This window comes from Aplidium turbinatum, chromosome 18 (assembly GCF_918807975.1).
Source record: "Aplidium turbinatum chromosome 18, kaAplTurb1.1, whole genome shotgun sequence".
Taxonomy (NCBI): domain Eukaryota; kingdom Metazoa; phylum Chordata; class Ascidiacea; order Aplousobranchia; family Polyclinidae; genus Aplidium; species Aplidium turbinatum.
Window position 1 is genome coordinate 15,221,632 of NC_137489.1, and position 21,358 is coordinate 15,242,989.

Here is a 21,358-nt window from a genome sequence, read left to right on the forward strand (position 1 = left end):
AAGTGACGCGCTAACCAATTGAGCTATCGGGGCGGACAAAATTGGTTATACAAAATAAAATACGTAAATTTGACCGGCAAACAAATGCTCCAACTTCTGTGTCCATTGATTGATTGAATCTTTATTCTCAGACTGGGAAAGCTTCTTTTGATAGCTTTTCCCTGGCAGTTTCGCATACTTGCAGAGGCTTAATTAAAATTCTTGTGACATGACCCTTTTGTTAAGTTTTGAACACTCCTTCTCAGCTAGATCTTATGTATGCACAAAAGGAAACAAAAATTGCGTTGTATTTATTAAAAGCAGATGTACTAACAATACCATTACAGAACATTAGACGTGTAGCAGGCCAATGATAAATCATCGCACAATAGCATCAACAAAATTGTACTAAGATAGCTACCAGACTTCCAATAATACTAACGGTTCGTACAAACATATAAATATTAGGCTACTGCAAGTTCACTTGAAGTACGACATGCTAGCCGTACTGATTACTGCCAGACCGCACTCTCAAGTCGTGTTCAAATATTTGTTGAAAGGCAAAGTGACCTTTCAGCAATTTTGAGCTGAAACAGTCGCATGCAAATGTTTTTGACGTACAATTGGACAATTTGCGGATGCAGCAATTTCAACACTTTATTGCTGCAAACAAAATCCTTTAAAGTGAACCATTAAAAAATAAATTAACAAAACAAGCAACACAGTCGGTGATTTCGTAACATATCCAGCTAATCAGCATTTTTTTCGTCAACGTGTTCAGATGTTATATAAATGTAAAAACAGATTCATTTCCTGGTTAGAAACAAACTATTCCTTGAGCAAAACATGTGATCTTTAGTTTGTTCTCCGCCAAGCACCCATCCCAGTCAGCAAGTCAGTTTTTTGCATTGATTCAACATCAGCAGACGTTGAATGTATGCAAAAAGAACTTATTTGCCAGCTGGCATCATACTTTAAAACCCATGATCACAGTGAGTTGCCCTCGATTAGTCCACATGCACAAAAACGTTGACTAGCACTGATATTAATTCACTGAACATTGACAGAACCGATTTGAAGCTTTCAAATAAAGCGCTGCTGCACGGCAAAGCAGCATTAGCACGGACAAAACCCAGCTAACGACTCAGCGCTTTTTTCAACAGATTGTACATATGCACATGTTGATTCAATGTGAAAAGAATATCACTGCCAGGAAATATATTTTGGCAAAATTGAGTTATACAGTAAAATACAGTTATAATGTTGAATTATGCTAAGTTCGCAGATTGTAGGTAGTTTTTTTTTCTATACTTTTTCGCTAAAAGCATATTTTTAGAAGACGTGTGATGTCAAACAAAAGTTACAGCAGAAAGAAAAACATGAACTTTTGGGGGATGTTCAAACACAACATGAAACTGTCTTGCTTTTCACCATCCTCTCATGTGTGACGTTTTTTGCCAACCTTTCTCAATACGACAGTTTTGAAGCACTCCTTTTTTTTACGAATATCATATGATATTTGAACAGTTCATTTGATAAGTTTGATATTCACACATTCACAAGTATGCGCTCTGAAAATGGCAAACTGAGTGATAGGCCGACGACGAAATGCTTTCAAAAAACTTCTTTAGGCCAACTGCCGATGGTTGTCATTTTATAAATAGTCTTGCCGAGTTATAATGACAACACATATTTTGCAGTCGAAATATGTTTAGATGGCTTTCTGCAAATTATGACAATAACTTCGGCAAGAAGTGGTACGCAAAAACTGTTTTATGCTTCAGTTCAGTTCAAGTTCAGACGTCGAATCAATATAAAATCAATGGATGATAATGATTCGTCTCTAGATTTCACCCCAGTGTTAGATTTACTGACAGTGTAATTTACGACATAGACATACACGCATTGTACAAAAAGTAACAAATTGCTAATACTTCACGTACCGAGGCTCAACCCAGACCGCAAAATCCGTCATTTTTACAAGGCAGACGTTGAATCAATGTAAAATGACGGATTTTGCGGTCTGGGTTGAACTTATTATTTTTAAAAGTAGTTAAATCATAGACTGTTGCGTTTTTAACAACTCGCCCACATCACCCAAGAACTCCAATCCTCAGCATTGCAAGCAAAACGAAATAACAAAAAACAACAACAACAACAACGACGAAAAAAAAGCTAATTTCGAATGTTTCTAAATTACAGCACTTTGCAAAAGTTTCAAAAATAACGCCTAGACGCTTATGGCCGACCCATCAAAAAGGTGTTCCCATCAAAAATCCAATCAAAAAGGTGTCTCTGAACTGGGGGCGGGATGTTGGCACCCTCAGATTGCGGTAAAAACTTTGTAAAAGCGTTCGGGAATAACTGCGATGTTTCACCAACTCAAAGGTTTAAACCAGGGGTTCTCAACCGTGGCCCTCGGCCCCCCAAGGGCACAAAGCGTTCTCAGGGGGGCCACGATAAAAGGCTTCATTAATGAATTATAACATGTATTAATTGACAGAAACGTAGAACCGTAACACAAAAAGCGCTCAAACAGGTGTTAGTATCGTAAAGCTAGCCAAAAGCATAGTTTTTCATCGTGTGTTCTATCTCACTGCATGTTGCATCGTCTTTTGTGATTGTAACGTAACAATCAAGGATACGCTTGATTTATTGGCGTAGTCTATTACGAAAAAGAAAGCATTGGCGTGGCTTTGTGATGTTTTAGTTTTTTAAATGAAAAACGTGTACGGCAGTTTTAGTTGATTGGATTTAGTTGTAGTGATAGACTGAGTGGTGAAGTCAAGTTTCACTCAAGGATGCCACGGTCTTTTAGAGCCACAGTCTGGGGGGCCATGACTCAAAAAAGGTTGAGAACCACTGGTTTAAACAAAAGAGACAAAAACAACTGTTCAGTGACGTTGTTTCATATGAAAGGGGACGAAACTCTTTTGATTGTTAACATCGCGAGTGAGCGGGGTGAAACAACATTCAAAGCTTTCAGGCGACACACGAGACAAATGGGCTTGAGAATACCAGCTGTGAACAGTTAAATGCCCAAGAACATGAAGAGTTGCGGCAAGATCTCAACTGCGCAGTACGAAATTGAGCAATAGACGATCATTTTGACCGGAATGGTGACATCCCAAGGCTGCTGGCTGCCTGTTTTCGATGCTAGCGAGTGCACCGCGTCGCCTATTTGAATGAAGTTGAACCACTTTGCCTTGTGCGAGTCTCTGTCGATCACGTGATCTTTGAGTGACGTCACGTCGGCTGTGTCGCCAGAGCCAGGTTGATCAGTCTCTTCGTTGGTATCCTTGGTTTCTTTTTTCTAAAGAACGTGAAAGGGTTGTGAAGACTTAGCCGACAACAACCCAGCCAGCAAATCAACGTCAAGAATTTATTTGATGGTATGAAATTTAACGGAGTTTTATTTTTCATTTGTTTACACTTTGAGACGTCGATATAATGCAAAGAATTTTTGAGAAATAAATCACCAAATTAAAGGACTTGAAGCGATCTTCAATAAATCAATGGACGCCCGACTATTACTTCTTTACGTCACGACAATTCAATCAATACAACGTCGAATGGGTTCACCACAAAACGTTGTTTTTACATCAGAAAACATTAAATAAACTCAAAAGAAAGGTTAAAGTTCGTGCCAGTAGTACTTACATAAATTGGAGGAATTTTAAAATCTTTAGTGTAGTGCTTTGGATTTGGGGGCATTGCCTTTCTGAAACTGCTGCTATTGAAGCTAGGCAGGCCAATGTATCGGTAAGCATACTCTACTAGGTGAAGGAAGATGTATTTGAGGCAGATCCGAATAAGAACGATTGAAATCCCACCTGAAATCAAATTAAATCATTGCATCAATGTCAACAAAACACGTCTCAGCACAAATAAGCGTAAAACAATAGCTACACCATCAACAACCACATTTCAACTGCAAGTAAAAACTGCCAAACGCGTTACAGAATGGATCTAACGAAGAGGAAATGTTTTCATCATGAGGACTGACCACATTTCCAAATGTGCAAAGTTAAGAAAGTTTAAAGAACATGGCAGTTCTATGCAAGTCTCCAATTTTGCCAGGAAAGTTATTAAATGAGCAACGTTGACCAAACAAGAAGTGAAAGCTATCCCATATGATAAATAAGCACTTTATTTAGGTCAACGAGTTAAAACCTTTCGATCAGTGCAATATGAAAAATGAGTGACCCCAGAAAGAAAACAACAACTCCAAAGAAAGCTGCGACGCTCAACATATTTTCCAATGGAAAGCTCGTTATTTTCAAATCTAAGCAAGGCTGATTAGTTCTCAGAAAAGACGATTCGCCTACTGTTTAACAAGAATCTTCATACTTTGGTTTTCTTTGAAGAAACAAGAACATGTTTGTGCAACTGCAGTTCCAGGAAAACATGGATTTCGAGGTTTAGAGTAACATCATTTAAACCAAACATTTACAACTTCAAATGAAGGTCGAACTGATGTCGTTTGTTTTGCCATACGCATCGTGGTCTAGTTCCGTGGCCTAGAATTCTAGATGTATATATGTGTGTATGTGCGTTTTTGTTATGGGCTGTCATTGTTTTCTATATACATACCTCACAATGCGTCATTGTCAAGGTTGAATGAGGTTAATGTAGTTGCAGTTGGTCGTGGCACAAGACCAAAAAGTGGTCAAATGCAGCTCGAGTATGGCAACATCATTCAGTAGAATTTTTGATAAAAATAGCAATAGGTCAATGTTCGTTCAACATATCCACTTCACAATTCGAGTCAGAAAACGATTTTTAGCGTTGATTCAACATCTCACGATTTTAAAACAATGCCAAAAGTGATACAATTCACATTTAACGTTTCGCTGTCAATCAAATTGATTTCTTGTGGATTAAAAGACCACAAAGTTACCCTATGAGGGTTTGAATGTCTGGCAACGCTGTAACGACGTAAAAATGGCAACTTAAGGTAGCGTAGAAAGGTAGGCTAGCTTGGCATGAAGCAAAAACACGCAACTCAGATAGCTTGTTGTCTGGGAAATCTCTTAACAAAATAAAAGACAATTAGGAAACGTTGCAAAAACACTTGTTGATCAAATCATGGTGTTACCACATATGCAAAGTCCATTTACTTGTCCGAAGTCCACATTTGCTGACATTCGAGAGCCAGCATATAAACTCACTCTTTTCACACTTTTTCAACTTGTGCAGACGTCATATCAATGCACAAAGTAAAGATTTCTCAAACTGGAAATGGTAAATGATTTCACAAGTTGGAAATGTGCTTAGTAATTGTATTTGATTCTCTGTTTATTTTGTTGGGAAACAACTCTGTTTATGAGGTCTGGGGAGTAAGTATCAGTGTGCATACTGCAGCAGGGATCCGCTGCAGTTTGTTTTTTATGTGTGTTTCCAACATGAACCAACACCAACTTTTTTATTTACAAACTTATCTTTTACAGAACACGTTCAGCTCAAAACTTCAGAATTTCAAAAATGGGAACCAAATAAAAATGTCCGCGCAAGGAGAATATTTGTGAAACCACCAAAACAAGCTCTTTTTTCACGTTGAACAAAGAAAAAGGCTGGGTTGCTGAGACAGGCTTCATCAAGACGACGGACAAAGCCATTGGTAATTTACTTCATCGTGATTTCATTTGAATCGATCAAAATGATTCAGGCACAAAGGCATTGATGCATGAAATATTACGAAACTTCCTTCACAAATTTCAACTTTAAGTGGCTGATATGTTACAGTTACTTGTGCATGGCTGCTTGGTTGCAAAGTCAGACACTCAATCAACGTATTGTTTGACTAGCTATCGGCTCATCCTTTTTCATGCAATAGATTTGTGGTATGTGATGTAGAAAGATTGAATTTTGTTTTCATAGTGATGAGTTTTCGGGGCCACTGTGTTAAATCAATACGAGGCGCTAAGCTTTGTTTACGGACCCAGAGACGTGTTCGCCCTTTCCAATCAATTGACTCTGTACAAGTGTACAGGAAGCAAAACTTTGCGTGAAAATTATTAAAAAACTGTGCGTTTATTGAAAGGTTTTTCAATAATGAACCAACGTCAAGTAGAATATCGGTTTATTGAGGAAAAGATATGTGCAAACTAGCACTTTTTGGCTGAAAATATCGGCTATCGCTTTGAGGGAAAGACGTGACAGTCCAGTTCATGCAAGTTCAATAGTTCATTGCGGTCCCATAAATAAATAAACTTCGCTTCCTTGGAGAGTTCGAAGCTTCAATGCCCTGGAACCACTCCCACAACCCTGAACGCCAGGAAAATGGCAGCCACTGCCAATCTTCACCGATTGGTACAAGGCCTCTGAGAAAGATTTCTGTTGTAATCACAGCAGCTCAACTGGGCTAAAAGGCGGACTCTAATACTGGCTTCTTTCAAGCTATAAACCATATTCCAGTGCGGCCATGCTATAAGACAGTCAGTCAAACTTTTTTACGATTCAACCAAGCATACATTCAGTAAAGTCACCTGAAAAATATGTATTACCTGCAAATAACTAGTCCGTGTGCATTGTGCAATGGAAGGGTGTAACCTATACAAATCTTTCCTTGCGAAAAAACAACGATTGGCGTTTCCGTGTGCCTACAATTCTATTTAGAGCACGATCATGCAAACAGCAGCTGAAGATGGCAGCATTTACCAGAGCTCGAAATCTTACTCAGTGCACAAATGGAGACATTTATAGACGATTTTCAGGAGTATTCTTGTTAAAACGTGTTGTTTCCCGCAAATGTGTACTGTCAACAAACTCATCATTTTGCATAGAAGAAAATACAAGAAAAATATAACAACAGCGTGTACATCGGCTGGTGCCATTCGCTTTGCTGGGCAGGCTATTTATTTATCCACAACATCTTTGAAAGACACAGAGGTTTGTCCCATAAACTCGAAGTTTGTATGAGTCAAAGTTCCGTTTGCCTAGGACAGTGGCTTTCAACCTTTTTGGTGGAACGGAACCCAATGAAACAATCCAAAAGCTCGAGGAACCCCTGTTCAATAATTTAATTGCCTTATGCAAAAAACATCATTGATTAATAAAATTAAATTACAATACTCCTCGAAGCGAAGAAAACATGTCGACGAAATTTGGCGGGAAAGCAGAAAGTTAAAGGTAATCGGACCACAAGAAAACAAGGAAAATTCATGATCGCAGCGAACGTGTTAAACTGTAGCAAGTTTATCAATAGTGGCAAACCTAATCAATATTTGATTATATTTAAACAATATGCTTATAATAATAAAATAGACTCTCGGGTTTGAATGTAAACTTGCGGAACCCCTAGACTTACTAGCGGAACCTCAGGGTTCCGCGGAACCCTGGTTGAAAACCACTGGCCTAGGACAAGAAGATTTGACAGGACACTGCAGTCATCCCCAGATAACAAAACCAGTCATTGAATTCAACGTTTGTTATGCAAAATGACCACATTGCCAGATGGGACATGTAATTAAAGCTAGCTTTTAGTCTTGACTCTAGTAAGGCGCAAGCAAGAGTTGACTGTAAAAGAAAAACCTTGTTTCACCTCAGATCTTCACATGTTTGCTGAAGCCGAACCGAAGAACTATCGAAGAACACATGGCGGGAAACGGTTTATATTTAATTACGTTGTCAAAACGTTTAACTCTCACTTCATGCATCCTGATATCGAAAACATGTTTCATTCCGGTCAGATTTGCACCACTAATGTAAATTTAACATCTTATACCACTAAACAAAAATTCATTGAAAAAAAACTGGCATTATTGAAACACAACCAAACTTAAACAAATATGAGTCATTCAAGCATCTGATGAAATATTTAACAGTCGGTGACGAAAGGAAACAAATTGAAGTCATGTTTCAGAAACAAATACTTCCTTAAAATAGCCCTCTTATCTAGTATTAATGGCTGTTTACAAGAAAAATCGCCCGGTACTAGAAGGGTTAGTCTGTTAAGATAAAATTAACACTTGTAGTTGTAAGGATGATATGACGTTGTCAGAATGGCTTCAAACCAGGGTTGTTGGTATACCCAACCCAAAAAACTGTGTGTTTTTTTTTAAAACCCACTTAAAAAAAACAAAAACATAAACAACCCAGAGCATCATATTTGTCCAATTTTTATTAGAAAATTGAAAAATAGAACAAAAACACAACAAGGCACTTAAAACAAACTTCAAATTAGAACTTAAGGATGTGATTGTGAAGTAAATTTCCAAGAATAAATTGAAAACCCAGTGGATATTTCTGTACAGTACCGGTACACAAAAATCAAGTAATGCCACTTTGTACTATAATAAAACTCAATTACGCAAGAAGGCATCATAATTAAACAGCCCCAGTGCATTATTTTATTGAGTTATGTCAGCATGTACTGTGAGTGAAAGGCACTTGATTGGCAAAAAGTAGTTTTGAGGTGAAATAAGCATGAATCTACCTTTTTTGCATCTTTTTTAATAAAACCCAAAAAAACGGGTTTTTCTCAACCCTGCTTCAAACTAAACCAAGCAGCTTCCCAATCAAGTTGTCAAGTGTGAACAGTGTTGAGTTATTGAGAGTAAAGGAAACTGCGCTTGGAATAATAGAAATGGTTCTTGTTTTCAGTAAAGCCCTTTTTAAACAAAAAAAAACTCCTCAAGATTTTCTTGAAAAGCTATATTAGAAATGTGTGGTATTGTTAAAATTCTAGTCTATTGTTAAATAAGGCTCTTAAAGTGGATTCCACAAGCAAAAATGGTACTTGTTAATGGCTCATTGAAAATCAAAAACCTTGTATGTGTTCAATAGGGTGGTCCAAAAAAAACTTTTTTTGTAAATGTTAATGTCTCACCCTAAAATATTGTTACCATTGATGAGAAAATGATATATGTGAATTTTCATAAAGATTGGTTGATATTTAGGGGTTGCTACCGGGGTTCAAAGTTTTGTCGTTTGCCCCCATTTTAAAGTTTTAAGAGGATGTGATACAGATATGATATGATACGGTACAGTAAAAAATATGGTACAGTGCCATGGCATATTGCAAGAAAAATACAGTTTAATAATTACTCTATATAGTCTGTTTATAAACTCATGTACGTCTGTATTACGAATTATACTAACTGGTCTACATATATATACAAAATGTGCGACTTTGTATACTTGTGTTTAAAGTTCAGAGACTAAATTTGACAATCAATAACAGCTTTAGAAGACAGTAAATAAACTACATGTACAAATGTACATGATGTAAACTAATATACATCATAGTACATACATAGTTATTACCCTCTAAACCAGGGGTTCTCAACCGTGGCCTTCGGCCCCCCAAGGGGACCACAGAGCGTTCTCAGGGGAGCCACGATAAAAAGCTTCATTAATAAATTATAACATGTATTGATGAATTATAACAGAATTGTGACACAAAAAACACTCATGTAGGTGTTAGTATCGTAAAGCTAGCCAAAAGCATGTTTTTTCATCATATGTTCTATCTCACTGCATGTTGCATCATCTTTTGTGATTGTAACGTAACAATTAAGGATACGCTTGATTTACTAGCGTAGTCTATTACGAAAAAGAAAGCATTAAATCATTTAATCATTCGTTAACTGTTTTTATTGATTTCGTTTCATTGTTCTTTAAACAAATACATTTTTATTTTGCTCAAGGGGGCCATGGTCTTTTAGAGCCACAGTCTGGGGGGCCATGACTCAGAAAAGGTTGAGAACCACTGTCTAAACCCTTGACAGCCTGTTTCACCCTAAAAGGGTAATCATCAGAAAGTCCTCCTTTTAAGTTAAAACAGGCTGTCAAGGGTTTAGAGCAGTGGTTCCCAACCTTTTTGACCTTGCGGCACCCTATCGAAGAGATAAATAGTTTGCGGCATCCTGGCAAAACTGGGTCAATTTTATGAGATTTCTGTATTTCAAGTAACTGTATGAAATAGCACAGAATGAGTTGTACAGTATAGCGCGCATAAATAAATGTATTTATTCAAAATTTAGTGTGAAATTTGGGCTTGACTTCTTGCACAAGTCCCTTAATATCTCGAGGCACATTCGACAAAGCCACCCACATTTCTTCCTCGACTATAAGCAGTCGTTCTCGTTTTTTTAGTTTTAATGTTCGTTTGTACGGAAAATCCACTAATTTGGAGACCCAATTGTAATCGCAAAGCAATTCACAAAATATATTCATATAAGTATAAAGCAGTGCTCCGCAACCGGTGTGCCGCGGGATAACTATCATCAGAACATACTTTTTGAAAAGAAAGGAGTTTTTATGTTTTAAAAATTCTCGCTTTACCACTGCAAGACAACTCAAACTCTAGCTAGACTTCCCACAGTGCATTTATGATTTTTTTGCCTCACATTGAAGTTTTCGCAATGGGAAGGCTGCCCTAGTTTTAAAAAAGGCTGGTTAACGTGGTAGTGCGTTTTTAGAAGTCAGGCTAGGTCATTTTGAATTGTCAGTTAGCAGTGTTTAATGAAAAATTTCGTAATATTGAAAGCACAGCTATTAAGTGTAGTAGCCAACGTTTTGTCAATGGCGAGTCCATAACAAACGAGTAGCCTAATTATTTTGCAAAGAACTTCCAGCCAGGAACGAACGACTGGCCAGGAAATTTTTAGAGTGACCAACGAGTTTTTCATAACCCATGGTATCCATTGGAATAACTGCATCAACGTTTGCACAGATGGTGCTTCAGCAATGGTGGGCGAAGGAAGAAGTTTAGCTGCATGGGTAAAACGTCAAAATCCAGCCATTCAACTTATGTATTGCTGCTTACACAGGGAAGCCTTGATGATCAAACATTTTACAAGGGAGCTGACAGAAACAATGAATGACTGTATCCAAATTGTTAACTTTATTAAAGCAAGAAACAAGCGCAAATATCTCATTAAAAAGATGATAGTTATTTTTTACATTTTGAAAATGTGTCGGCCGAATTGTGCCGCAAAATTTTAAAGAGTTTTTAAGTGTGCCGTGAGTAAATAAAGGTTGCGGAGCACTGGTATAAAGAATAAATCAATTATAACTTAGCCTTTTCTCGATTAGCTATGTAGGCTATCGTGTTTGTATGCGCAGGTATGGTATCCCCCATGCAAAAGTTTCTATTTTATAGTGGTTCGCAAACAATCGTGCAATTTTATAATCGTGCTGGGTCACACAATCCGATAATCCATCACTGCAATTTGACTTTGTGCGCCGTGAAACGCAAAATAAAATCATGAAACCTGGCAATAATGATGCGTTTCAAACGTTTTTATGGAAAAAACAGCAACGATTCAAAATCTCTTTCACGCTGTTATTCCTGGGCGAGAAAACAAAGGCTTATTGTGGATTAGAGTTAAAATAAATTCCACACTTAACGGGTTAAAGTTAAAATATCTCGCGGCACCCTTGAGCATTGCAATTGGCACCCCGGTTGGGACATTGCCGAGCGTGGAGTGGCGTTGATCACGGAATACAACACATTACACACATGTGACGAAGAACAAAAACAGTATCTTTTGCGTGTCGTCGCCGATCACCGTCAGCGATATCCAGACTGCAGTAGAAAGACCCTCGCGCAATAATTCCTGTATGTAGTTTATTTGTTGTATTCTAAAGCTGTTAATGAATGTCCAATTTAGTCTCTGAATTTTAAACACAAGTATACAAAGTCGCAGCGGTGACGCGCTCGCTTTCCAATTATGCAATCCTGGTTTGACTCCCGGCTTATACTGGTTGTTGACAAACACCGCCCACGCCCACCTCTACCCAGGGTATAATATATTGGGTGGGCGTAGTTGCTGAAGTAAAGGCGGCCGAGAGAAAGGAACTGGCCACCCTACTCTCGTTAGTGCCGAAGGCTTAGTATAATGAGAACCTCATCCCTCGATGCTTGTATTCAAGTATGGGACTCACCTTTACCTTATACAAAGTCGCACATTTCGTACATGTACACCAGTTAGTATAATTCGTAATACAGACACATGAGTTTATAAACAGACCATAGAGTAATTATTAAACTGTATTTTTATTGCAATATACAATGGCACTGTACCGTATATTTTACTGTACCGTATCATATCATATCCTCTCGAAACGTTAAAATGGGGGCAAACGACAAAACTTTGAACCCCGGTAGCAACCCCTAAATATCAACCAATCTTTATGAAAATTCACATATATCATTTTCTCATCAATGGTAACAATATTTTAGGGTGAGACATTAACATTTACAAAAAAAGTTTTTTTTGGATCACCCTAGTGTTCAAAGCATACAGTGGAACGTAGTTTGTGCCAAATTAAATGCAGCTTAATTGACATTCCAAAACATTGAATAGATGTTAATGTAAAAGAATTGAAAGTGTAAAACATGTCTCAAACATGGTCAAAGTTTCGTCCACAGAATATGTGCTGAGATGTACCACAGAAAAAACTTCTGTAATTAGTTACAGAATCACGTCTGTTAGATAAGCAAATATGCTACCAAGAAGCGGCGCTTTAACAGCTATTGAATAAGCGAATGTACTTGAACCAAGTAATCACCAAGAGACCTAGAGATTTTATACCAACATTCCATAGTGTGTTTTTATTTTAAAAATAATTGCTTAATCCACAAAATCAATAGTCTTGGACAAAATCTGCTCTACCTCACGAAAGCCGAAAAACGCAGCAAGTCCTGGGCAACAAATCAGTCCTTTTTTCTTTGCTTTGATTCAAGGTCTGCAAACGTTGAAGCAATGTAAAAAATGACTGATTTGCTAAGTCTGTTTCTTATCTTCAACAGAACTGCAAAGCCATGCTTCCATGTGAATCAATCATCCCACCAGGTAACATTAAAATAACGTAAATCGTAGATGCATTATGTTTACTGTTTGCAATCTCAAGTTTAGCCAGTTTATTTTTTTAGTTGATCTTGTGATAATGATGACCTATTTCTTTGTCAAGTTGATGTGAGAGGGATTTAGGAATTTAGAAACGATGCCAAAAAGTCGATGGTATTTACGAACAAAACTCGTACGATCCACGTTTGTTATAATAACAATTATCATAATCATTAATCAACCTAATTAAGCGTAAAAAGAAAGCAAGTTTTTTTTTTAAACAAACAAGAAACCAATGGAATGAAATTAAACTGCCGTCTTTAATTGCGTCTTTACTTTTGTTTGGTGATGGCAGTATCGGTTATCCTTTTAACTTGGTGTATGTAAACTTCGTGGTTACCAACGAAGTAGTCAGGAAAAAATAAAGAAAATATCTAGGCTACATGGGCTAACTTATGTAATGTTGCATTTCAAAGAACACATTTGGTGGACTAGAACAGAATGAAAAGCCCACAACTACTTGAAAACTCAAGTATTGAACTAAAATCAAGCGTCCCATATTAAGAAATGTGTAAATGACGACACAGGTCAAAGGTGATTGCAGTGATTCCTGTTTATCGTAAAAAAATAACAGTTGACTGCTGTACTCTGGACAGTGGACCCTTTCACATGATTGTTGAACTGGCGAATTATAATCTTATTTTTTTGGTCAATTGTGAACGAAAGCTACACAGTGACCGAGTGATTGAAGTGTTAATCCTCGTAATGAGAGAACTTGGTTTGTCATCAGATTGAGTCAACAGCTAGACTTGTTGAAAGTTCGGTATCCGTTGCTTTCCTTAGGGACCAGAACAAAGAAGCACGAGCTAGTAAACATGCGACAAGACTGGTCTCCAACTGCAATTGTGTTGAAAGCAGCGGTGAGAAGAATTGGATATTTGCGTATTCTACTCTTAATTTGAAATGGAAACAACTTTTGATACATTAATTTTCATTTTCTCTCAGTTGATATTTCTTGATGGAAAAACGAAAATTGCTGCTGCAGCCACAATTTTCAGAGGCACGAGGCCATGACAAGAAAAACCTGTCATGGTCTCATGAGAAAGAGTGGCGGTCTTTCCAAATATGTACACGTCACAGAACCAGATTAAAAAAATTCTTTTGAGCAGGACAAAAAGCGAAGATACCAAGACTGCATTCTTGACATGCCAGTGGTTGGCAAGCGCTTCTGAACTACAGACGCAAGAATCTAGTCATTACGTGACGCAGAACATCAGGCGACGCTCTGCGCATGCGAGACCTCATCGTCATTCGTCACCAAGCAAACGTAAGAGAAAGGCTTTCCTTTCATGCGGTTGTGGATCGTGGTTTTAAATTACGTCACCCATCGTTTATTGGCATTTTCGCCGCAAAAGCACAAATTTTCTGGCTTACGATTTTATACCGAGATGACATTCAACTTTTACCAGCGCTATACAGCAACGGTAAACATCGGTAGCTTCGCCGCAAAGCAGTCTTTTTTTACGTTAATTCAACGTCTGCAGACGTTGTATCAATCTAAATAGAGATTCGTCTGTTTAGTGGCTGGCACGGGTGACCTCACTGACCTGGTTGACATTGAAAACTTTTGATGTTTAGTCAGAATTGTTTGCTGTTGTTATAGCATTCTCTTCCAAAAAAGTTGCATGCGCGGCACAATGCGCAGTTAAACCTCATCTTTGATTAAACGCGCGTGGTGGGCGAAACGTCAGTGAGACACCCAAGCTGGCAAAAGCTACACATTTTACATCGCTTCAACTTCACCAAACGTTGAAGGCTTGAAGCAATAGTAATTTTCGCTAGCTGAGATAACACCTTTTACTCCTGACGTTGCTGTGTCATGAATAGAAAGCGCCATAGAACTACTACCGGCCAGTCCAATATATGACATAACGGATTTGTACTGCTAATTTATGCAGAATAAGTTAAAGTGTAAAAATGAACTGACTGGGATTATACTTCCAAAGTACTATCCGAAACATGATATGGGAGATTTGAATCACATTCTACAAACCAAGTTCATCAAGCTGTGATTCCAAATGCTGGTATTTGCACTCGAACCTTATCTCTTCAGTTCAGTCCTAAGTATCGATTTGATATTATGAGCTCTTCTGAAGAAATTGAATCGATGTAAAAAGGACTAATTTTGATAGCTGGTAAACTAGTCCTTTTTGCAATGGACGTTGAATTCAGGACTGGCTTTATGGCCAATAATGCTTTTCCATTTTTTCAAAAGTGACTTTAGGAAATTTACATTTCAGTGAAGAAATCTATTTGATTTGTGAAGAAACCGCCTTAGCGGAGGCGAAATGTTGATGAATAAATTACACATGTTACCGAACCTGGCCGATTTCATTTGGTTGTAGTGTAGGAAGATTGTAATAACATCACCATCATGAATGAGTGACTTCTCGCATTACCAGTGACTAGACGCGAAACTCTTGAACAAAGTGTTCTCGAGTGGTAAGACCTTAAAACACGCTAGCATTGTATTCGTTAGGGCAATGTCGTTTGACGGTGAACTAACGTCCATTTGTTAGATTACCCATGATGTAACGCGACTATTGTCTGAATGAAACCCGGGGGTGAGGAGAAAAGAACACAAATAGAACAATTATCGCCCAAACGTTTACTACTCATTCGTCATGAAGATGAGTAAGATGTCACAAAGCTGTTATCTAAGCAACAAACTAGTTCTTTTTACATTGATTTTGAACGTCTGCAGACGTTGAACCAATGCAAAAAAGAACAGATTTGCTGTCTGGAATTCAAAAAACATAAATAACCTAAACTTGGCGTTCGTAATTCGTAAACTGTGCTAGTAGGCCAAGCAGATTAAAATGATAAGCCTTTGATTGCCATGTGTTGTATAGTAATAGGCATAAAGTATAATTACAAACATACTAAACCTCATTCTTGTGTAACGTAGACTGCTGATAATTATTGATTTATTCGGCCTTGAGAGGGCAGAAAGTTCAACAACATATGATGTAATGACAAAGTTTTTCAAAATTTTGGAAAAACTAACTATCTACAACTTAACTTCCATCGCAACATTACAGTTTTCTTGATGGGTACAAAGTAAAACAATAGATTTGTAGGAGAAAAATGACCAAGCATGTACCAAGGACCGGAATGGCCCGTTTCGGTGAGTCCGATTCGGTGATTCCGATCCCTTAACGGGGGATTTTTTCAATTTTTTTTTTTTAAATTATCGGGTACCGTAGCCTAATTATCATTGCCGTTTTAGGGTTAGGAGTTAGGGGTTAGAGGTTAGGAACTCACCGAATCGGACTCACCGAATAGTAGCAGACCCCCAAGGACAACGTGGTACTCAAAACTCATTTCCTACTCGTATCGTCATTTGCAGCTTTGTAGTAAGACCACAAACACAAATCTACGCTAGTCCCAATCAATAAAAGTAGTCACACCAACTTTACCACCACAATAATTCTAACAATTTTTTAGACAGCAAAATCCACCATTTTTACATTAATTCAACGTCTGAAGACGTTGAATACACGATTTCTGTCTGGAGAATTGTACCACTTGGCTTGTGTATCTACATTCTATAACCGCTTCATCTACTTTTTAACCAGTTATATTTCAAAATACCTAGTGATTGGCTTCATTCGAAGGTCGCCATCATTCTTGTGTAAGCTATCATCATGTCATGCTTTGTCAACAATTAAAAATTTAAATTTTAGAGATAAACTAACAAGTGCGTTTCTCAAAAGATACTATACAATAACAAGTGAACACATTGAAGAAAGTCATAGGAAGAGTATTTTCTAAAATTGTATTTAGTGTGATAAGAAGAACAATACAATCACCCCTTATTAATCAGATTGCTTTTCACTTGTCCTACATTCCTTTTCTGCACAATTTCTCTCATCTAGTGAGATCGACGGCTTGATTACTGATCAGGCCAAAATATTTTAGTTCGGATGCAGCTTATTATTATCAGCACTATTGTAAAATACAGAAATACTCACCAAGCAGCAATCGCAAAATAGAAAACTTCAAGAAAGTGACAGTGGAAAATTCCTCTGAAAGGGAAAGCGTCTCCAAGAGTGGGGGGAAGCCCAAAAGTCGTGACCTTTGACTTCTGGCCAGTATCACCCCATTCACGACACCAAGAACAACACACTGGAAAACAACATTGAACAAACTAATCAGCGTGAAAATTTGCCTGCTACATTGATATGGATACCGCGTATTCAGCGGTGCAACTTAAGATCTTGACCATAGGAGTAATCTAGTGAGAGGCTCACTTGCCACATGTTTTAATAAGAAATGCCATACTGCGATAAAAATTTACACAAAAAAAAAACGTTTTCACTTTTAGATTGTCCTGAGGACATCAGTCCTCGAAATTAGCGGCGGCACTCGGCAATTGCCGTGGTAAATGCCGCCGTAAACGTCATAATGGCCATTCTGCTACGGCAATAAAAATGCCGCCGCAAAATGAGCACTTAATTAGAACAAAACTTGTTCAAAATTTCTTCCTGTGTTATTTACTCGCAGCGGGAGTTTAATCAGCAGAAACATCGCACCAAGACCTCACCTCGGACTATTTTAGTTGCTGTGAACACTCACGCAGTCTTCGAAAATATTATATTTTATAGCATATTTTTACTTGGCAAGAACTTTGTCGAGGCCAAACGGCAAAAGTTGAAATTGCGTCGGCAATTGCTCTGAACGTTTATTACGAAACAATTGTACCAAAACATGTGAAACGAGAAGGGAAAAGTATACTAGAGTAGTCTATCACGACCGCATCGTTTGATTTGTTGTGATGTAATAATACTTAAAGTAGCGATAAAGCGAGCAACGCAATACGCACGCTGTTACGTTAATTCACGTAAAATAGCTCAGGGGAAAAGTAAGTTAATTTTGAGTTGATTCAACGTTCGAGTCAGCACAAATCGATTTACAATTTTCCCGGCGGGTTATATTGCGCACCCAGACAGCAAAACCATCATTTCTACATCGATTCAACGTCTACAGACGCAAAATCAATGCAAAAATAACTAATTATGCTGCCTGGGTAACAACAATGCCCAATAAGAAATTTACGTTTGTTTTTCGACATCTAGCGACGTTGAACCATCATAAAATAACGTTAATTGCTCAAACACGTACCGGTAACAAATTAATAGCTCCCTGCGAGAAGATTGGCTCGATTTATGTTTATCCTAACATAATTTCGGCACAATTGGGATACTGCGTGCGAGCAACACAAAGTCTGTTGGATAAAGAACTAGTCGGATATCATATATAAATCGGAATCATCAGATGCTGTATCGGAGGATGAGGTTGTCGCGTCGTCACTGGAATACTTGAAGACGCAAAACTGCCCGTTCGTGAACGCGCAATGCCATGTGATCGGAAGCATTATTTTACTGCCGAAGAACCATTTATCCAATTTTGTTCTACTTTTTTAACTTGACCCCTTAGCTTTTCTAATTCCGATTTGTTTCCGTCATAAAATTCTTTATAAATTTTGTAAAATACCACACTAACTTTTTCCTTCTGTTCCCTCTGTTTGATAACCTATAGCAGGTAAATTCTACTTTTCAACTGTATCCTTCACCATGATTTATATTCGCAACGACACCGGTAAACAATAAGCATTCGATGTAACAATAACTTTTTCGTAACAATTAAGCCAGTATTTACAAGGTTGCAAACTTTTTACAGTTTACAAGAGCATTGTCAGCGCGTAAAATAGCTTGCGTGATGCTCTCCGCTACCGCCGTATGAAACACGAAGAATAAACGATTAAAATTTCGTTTGTTTAAACTTTAAAGCATACGGCAATTGCCGCCGCAATCCAAGGTTTGCTGATTTGGCGACGGCAATGTTTTTGCCGTCGTAGATGGAAGCTAATTTCGAGGGCTGACATAGCTAGACATGTAGGGGTTAAACAAGTAAACAAGGTAGCAAAAATAAAAATCACACCGAAAAAACAAAAAAAGTGAGAAAAACGTCAAATTTCTTACAGTGTCTACGAAAGAGGGGCTTCCGTCTCCAGTGGTAGGATGGATGCAAAGTAGAACGAAAAACAAAGCTAGCAACTTCAGTTGTGGTTCCAATCTTGGTTGGCTGATGTAAAAGTCAACGTAGTCATCCATCTGCAATCATGTGTTGTGGACATCATAAACTGTTGCAACAAGCATTTTCTATCAGACTACACATTAAAATAAATACATACACACCTTTTTAGAGTTTGTTTTAATAGATTATTAAAATTTCATGATTTTTGAAAAACGTTTGGAAACATACTAGAAGTGGTTTTTATTTCAATTGCTACAGAATGTAGGGCAACCAACTGAAACTACAAACCTGCATCCAAACGGACAGAACTATAACGCCAACGATCCCACCACACACAATGTCAGCAGGACTGTGTACCCCAAGATACAGTCTACTGAGCAAAACTCCAAATGACCCTGAAACCGATTATAAATATTTAATAATCCGTAATTTAGAATCTTATCTACATTTATCTAGTGAAATGATCTTTTATAAACATTTATGAAAACAACATTCATACATCAATTTGTTGTGCTATGCATTTTCTTTTCGCATTACATTTAGTTAGTTGCACTTTTGTGGATTTTTCTACCGAGGTATATATTTAAGAGTTGTGTCACTAAGTAAGTAGCATCTTTTGTTTGCAGAAAGCAGTGTTCTCAGGTGATGATTGAATCAAGTTCTCGATTGGGGTCATTGTGTTGCGTTTTGTTACTCTTCCTATGACCCTCACTAAGTGTTCAAAGCCCAGACAGCAAAATCCGTCATTTTTACATTGATAGCGTTCTGCAGACGTTGCATTAATGTGAAAACGACAAACTTTGCTGTATTGGAGAACATCCAAAGGCAACGTTGCAGAACGTTTCCACACCTCAAACAAGCACAAGCAAACCATACTTACACAAAACTATAAGGGTACAAATAATGCTTAGATTAAAGGTTGATAGCTCATAATGTAAGGTGCTGTATAGCCAGATGTACCAAGGCATTATCACACCCAAAAGAGAATGGTGGCTTGGCAGTGCCCTGCAAAATACATTACACCAGTCAACAAAACATCAAAATGTCATTCTTCAGTTATCTTTATACAAGATTTGAAAATTCTTGGTTGATTAAAGCATTACATACACACTACACAGTACAGTAAAGTACCCAACTTTTATTATCAAAGGCCTTGATGTAAACAGACTGCATTAGTCAATAAACTCCACACCATGTAATGCACTTACCAATCAAATGCTTTTTCCAAAGGAACAACTGGAGGACAAGGTGGCCGAGGTAAGCACAGCAAAGATTTCAAAAATCCAGTAATATAAAAACCTACCCATAATAAAAAACCAAACAACCGTCCCAATCTTTGGTCCCACAACCTAAAACAAATTTTGCCTAGGATTTAATAAGTGGTTTTATTTTGTTAATCAGAAACAGTTGGTCAATGGTCAATTGGTCATCCTAAGTCTTTGTTAAGATTGTTACAGCATTCAGACAAAACAGGCCTTTTTAGCTAGCAAAGTTCACATTTTTTACATTGATTCAACACACATAGACGAACTTAGTTAGCTGCTTAAATCCCAAAGGGCAATGATTCCTAACCTTTTCACATATACACGTCCTAGACACAGAAAGGGTTTATTTTGGACACACATGTCAAGTTGTCCTAAACAGTGGCGTAGCCAAGGGGGGGGTTTTGGGGGTTACAACCCCCCCCTTTGGCACGCGTGTGACGTCACGATATTGAGAATGATGCTTTCAATCTAAAAAAATTGCCAACTTTTAAACTAAATTGCATTAAAAGAGCGAGTTTTGCCAATACCAAACATCTCAGCCAGGAATTAGCATTAAGAAAACATAGAGACTTAGCTTTATTTCCGAAAAATGCCGAAGAAAACATTATCTTATCCTTTTGCTATGCCACCAGACAACACAGATTAAAAATTTAAATTTTAGAGATAAACTAACAAGTGCGTTTCTCAAAAGATACTATACAATAACAAGTGAACACATTGAAGAAGTGAATGTGTTCAACTGTGAATGTTTCTCAGCTTCAACGTATCCCAGTCAGCAAAGTTCTCTTTTCTACACGATTTCAACATTTAGCGACGTTAAAACGATGTAAAAACGGCACTTTTTGCTGGTCGGGATAACTGGGCTACGGTACCCGATAATTTCCTTTCAATTCAAGCTGTAGGCCACACATTTGGTTAGCCTTTTCATTCTGTTGCTACAATGTAAAAATGAACTGTTAGGCTAACTGGGTTCTTGGAACAAATCGAAAGGCTTCTGTGAATGTTTCTCAGTTTCAAAGTATCCTAGTCAGCAAAAGCTCCCTTTTCTACACAATTTCAACGTTTAGCGACGTTAACACGATAGGCCACACATTTGGTTAGCCTTTTCATTCGGTTACTACAATGTAAAAATGAACTGTGTTCTTGGAACAAATTTTTGCTGGTCGGGATAACTAGGCTACGGTACCCGATAATTTCCTTTCAATCCAAGCTGTAGGC

At 37.8% G+C, this 21,358-nt stretch overlaps 1 protein-coding gene across 2 annotated transcripts in view; it reads right to left on the reverse strand.

Moving 5' to 3' along the window:
• Positions 1-270: 270 nt before the first annotated feature.
• The window catches only part of LOC145787288 (sphingosine-1-phosphate phosphatase 1-like), a 31,649-nt gene continuing 10,561 nt past the window's right edge, over positions 271-21,358 (reverse strand). For both annotated transcript variants that reach the window (XM_082599001.1, XM_082599003.1), the window contains exons 3-9: positions 20,084-20,224; positions 19,756-19,880; positions 19,164-19,270; positions 18,821-18,952; positions 16,811-16,964; positions 3,640-3,812; positions 271-3,292 (exon numbers count right to left, since the gene is read on the reverse strand). In XM_082599001.1, coding sequence (XP_082455127.1) covers positions 3,011-3,292; positions 3,640-3,812; positions 16,811-16,964; positions 18,821-18,952; positions 19,164-19,270; positions 19,756-19,880; positions 20,084-20,224 — 1,114 coding nt within the window. In that variant the 3' untranslated portion in view covers positions 271-3,010. The remainder of the gene's footprint in view (positions 3,293-3,639; positions 3,813-16,810; positions 16,965-18,820; positions 18,953-19,163; positions 19,271-19,755; positions 19,881-20,083; positions 20,225-21,358) is intronic.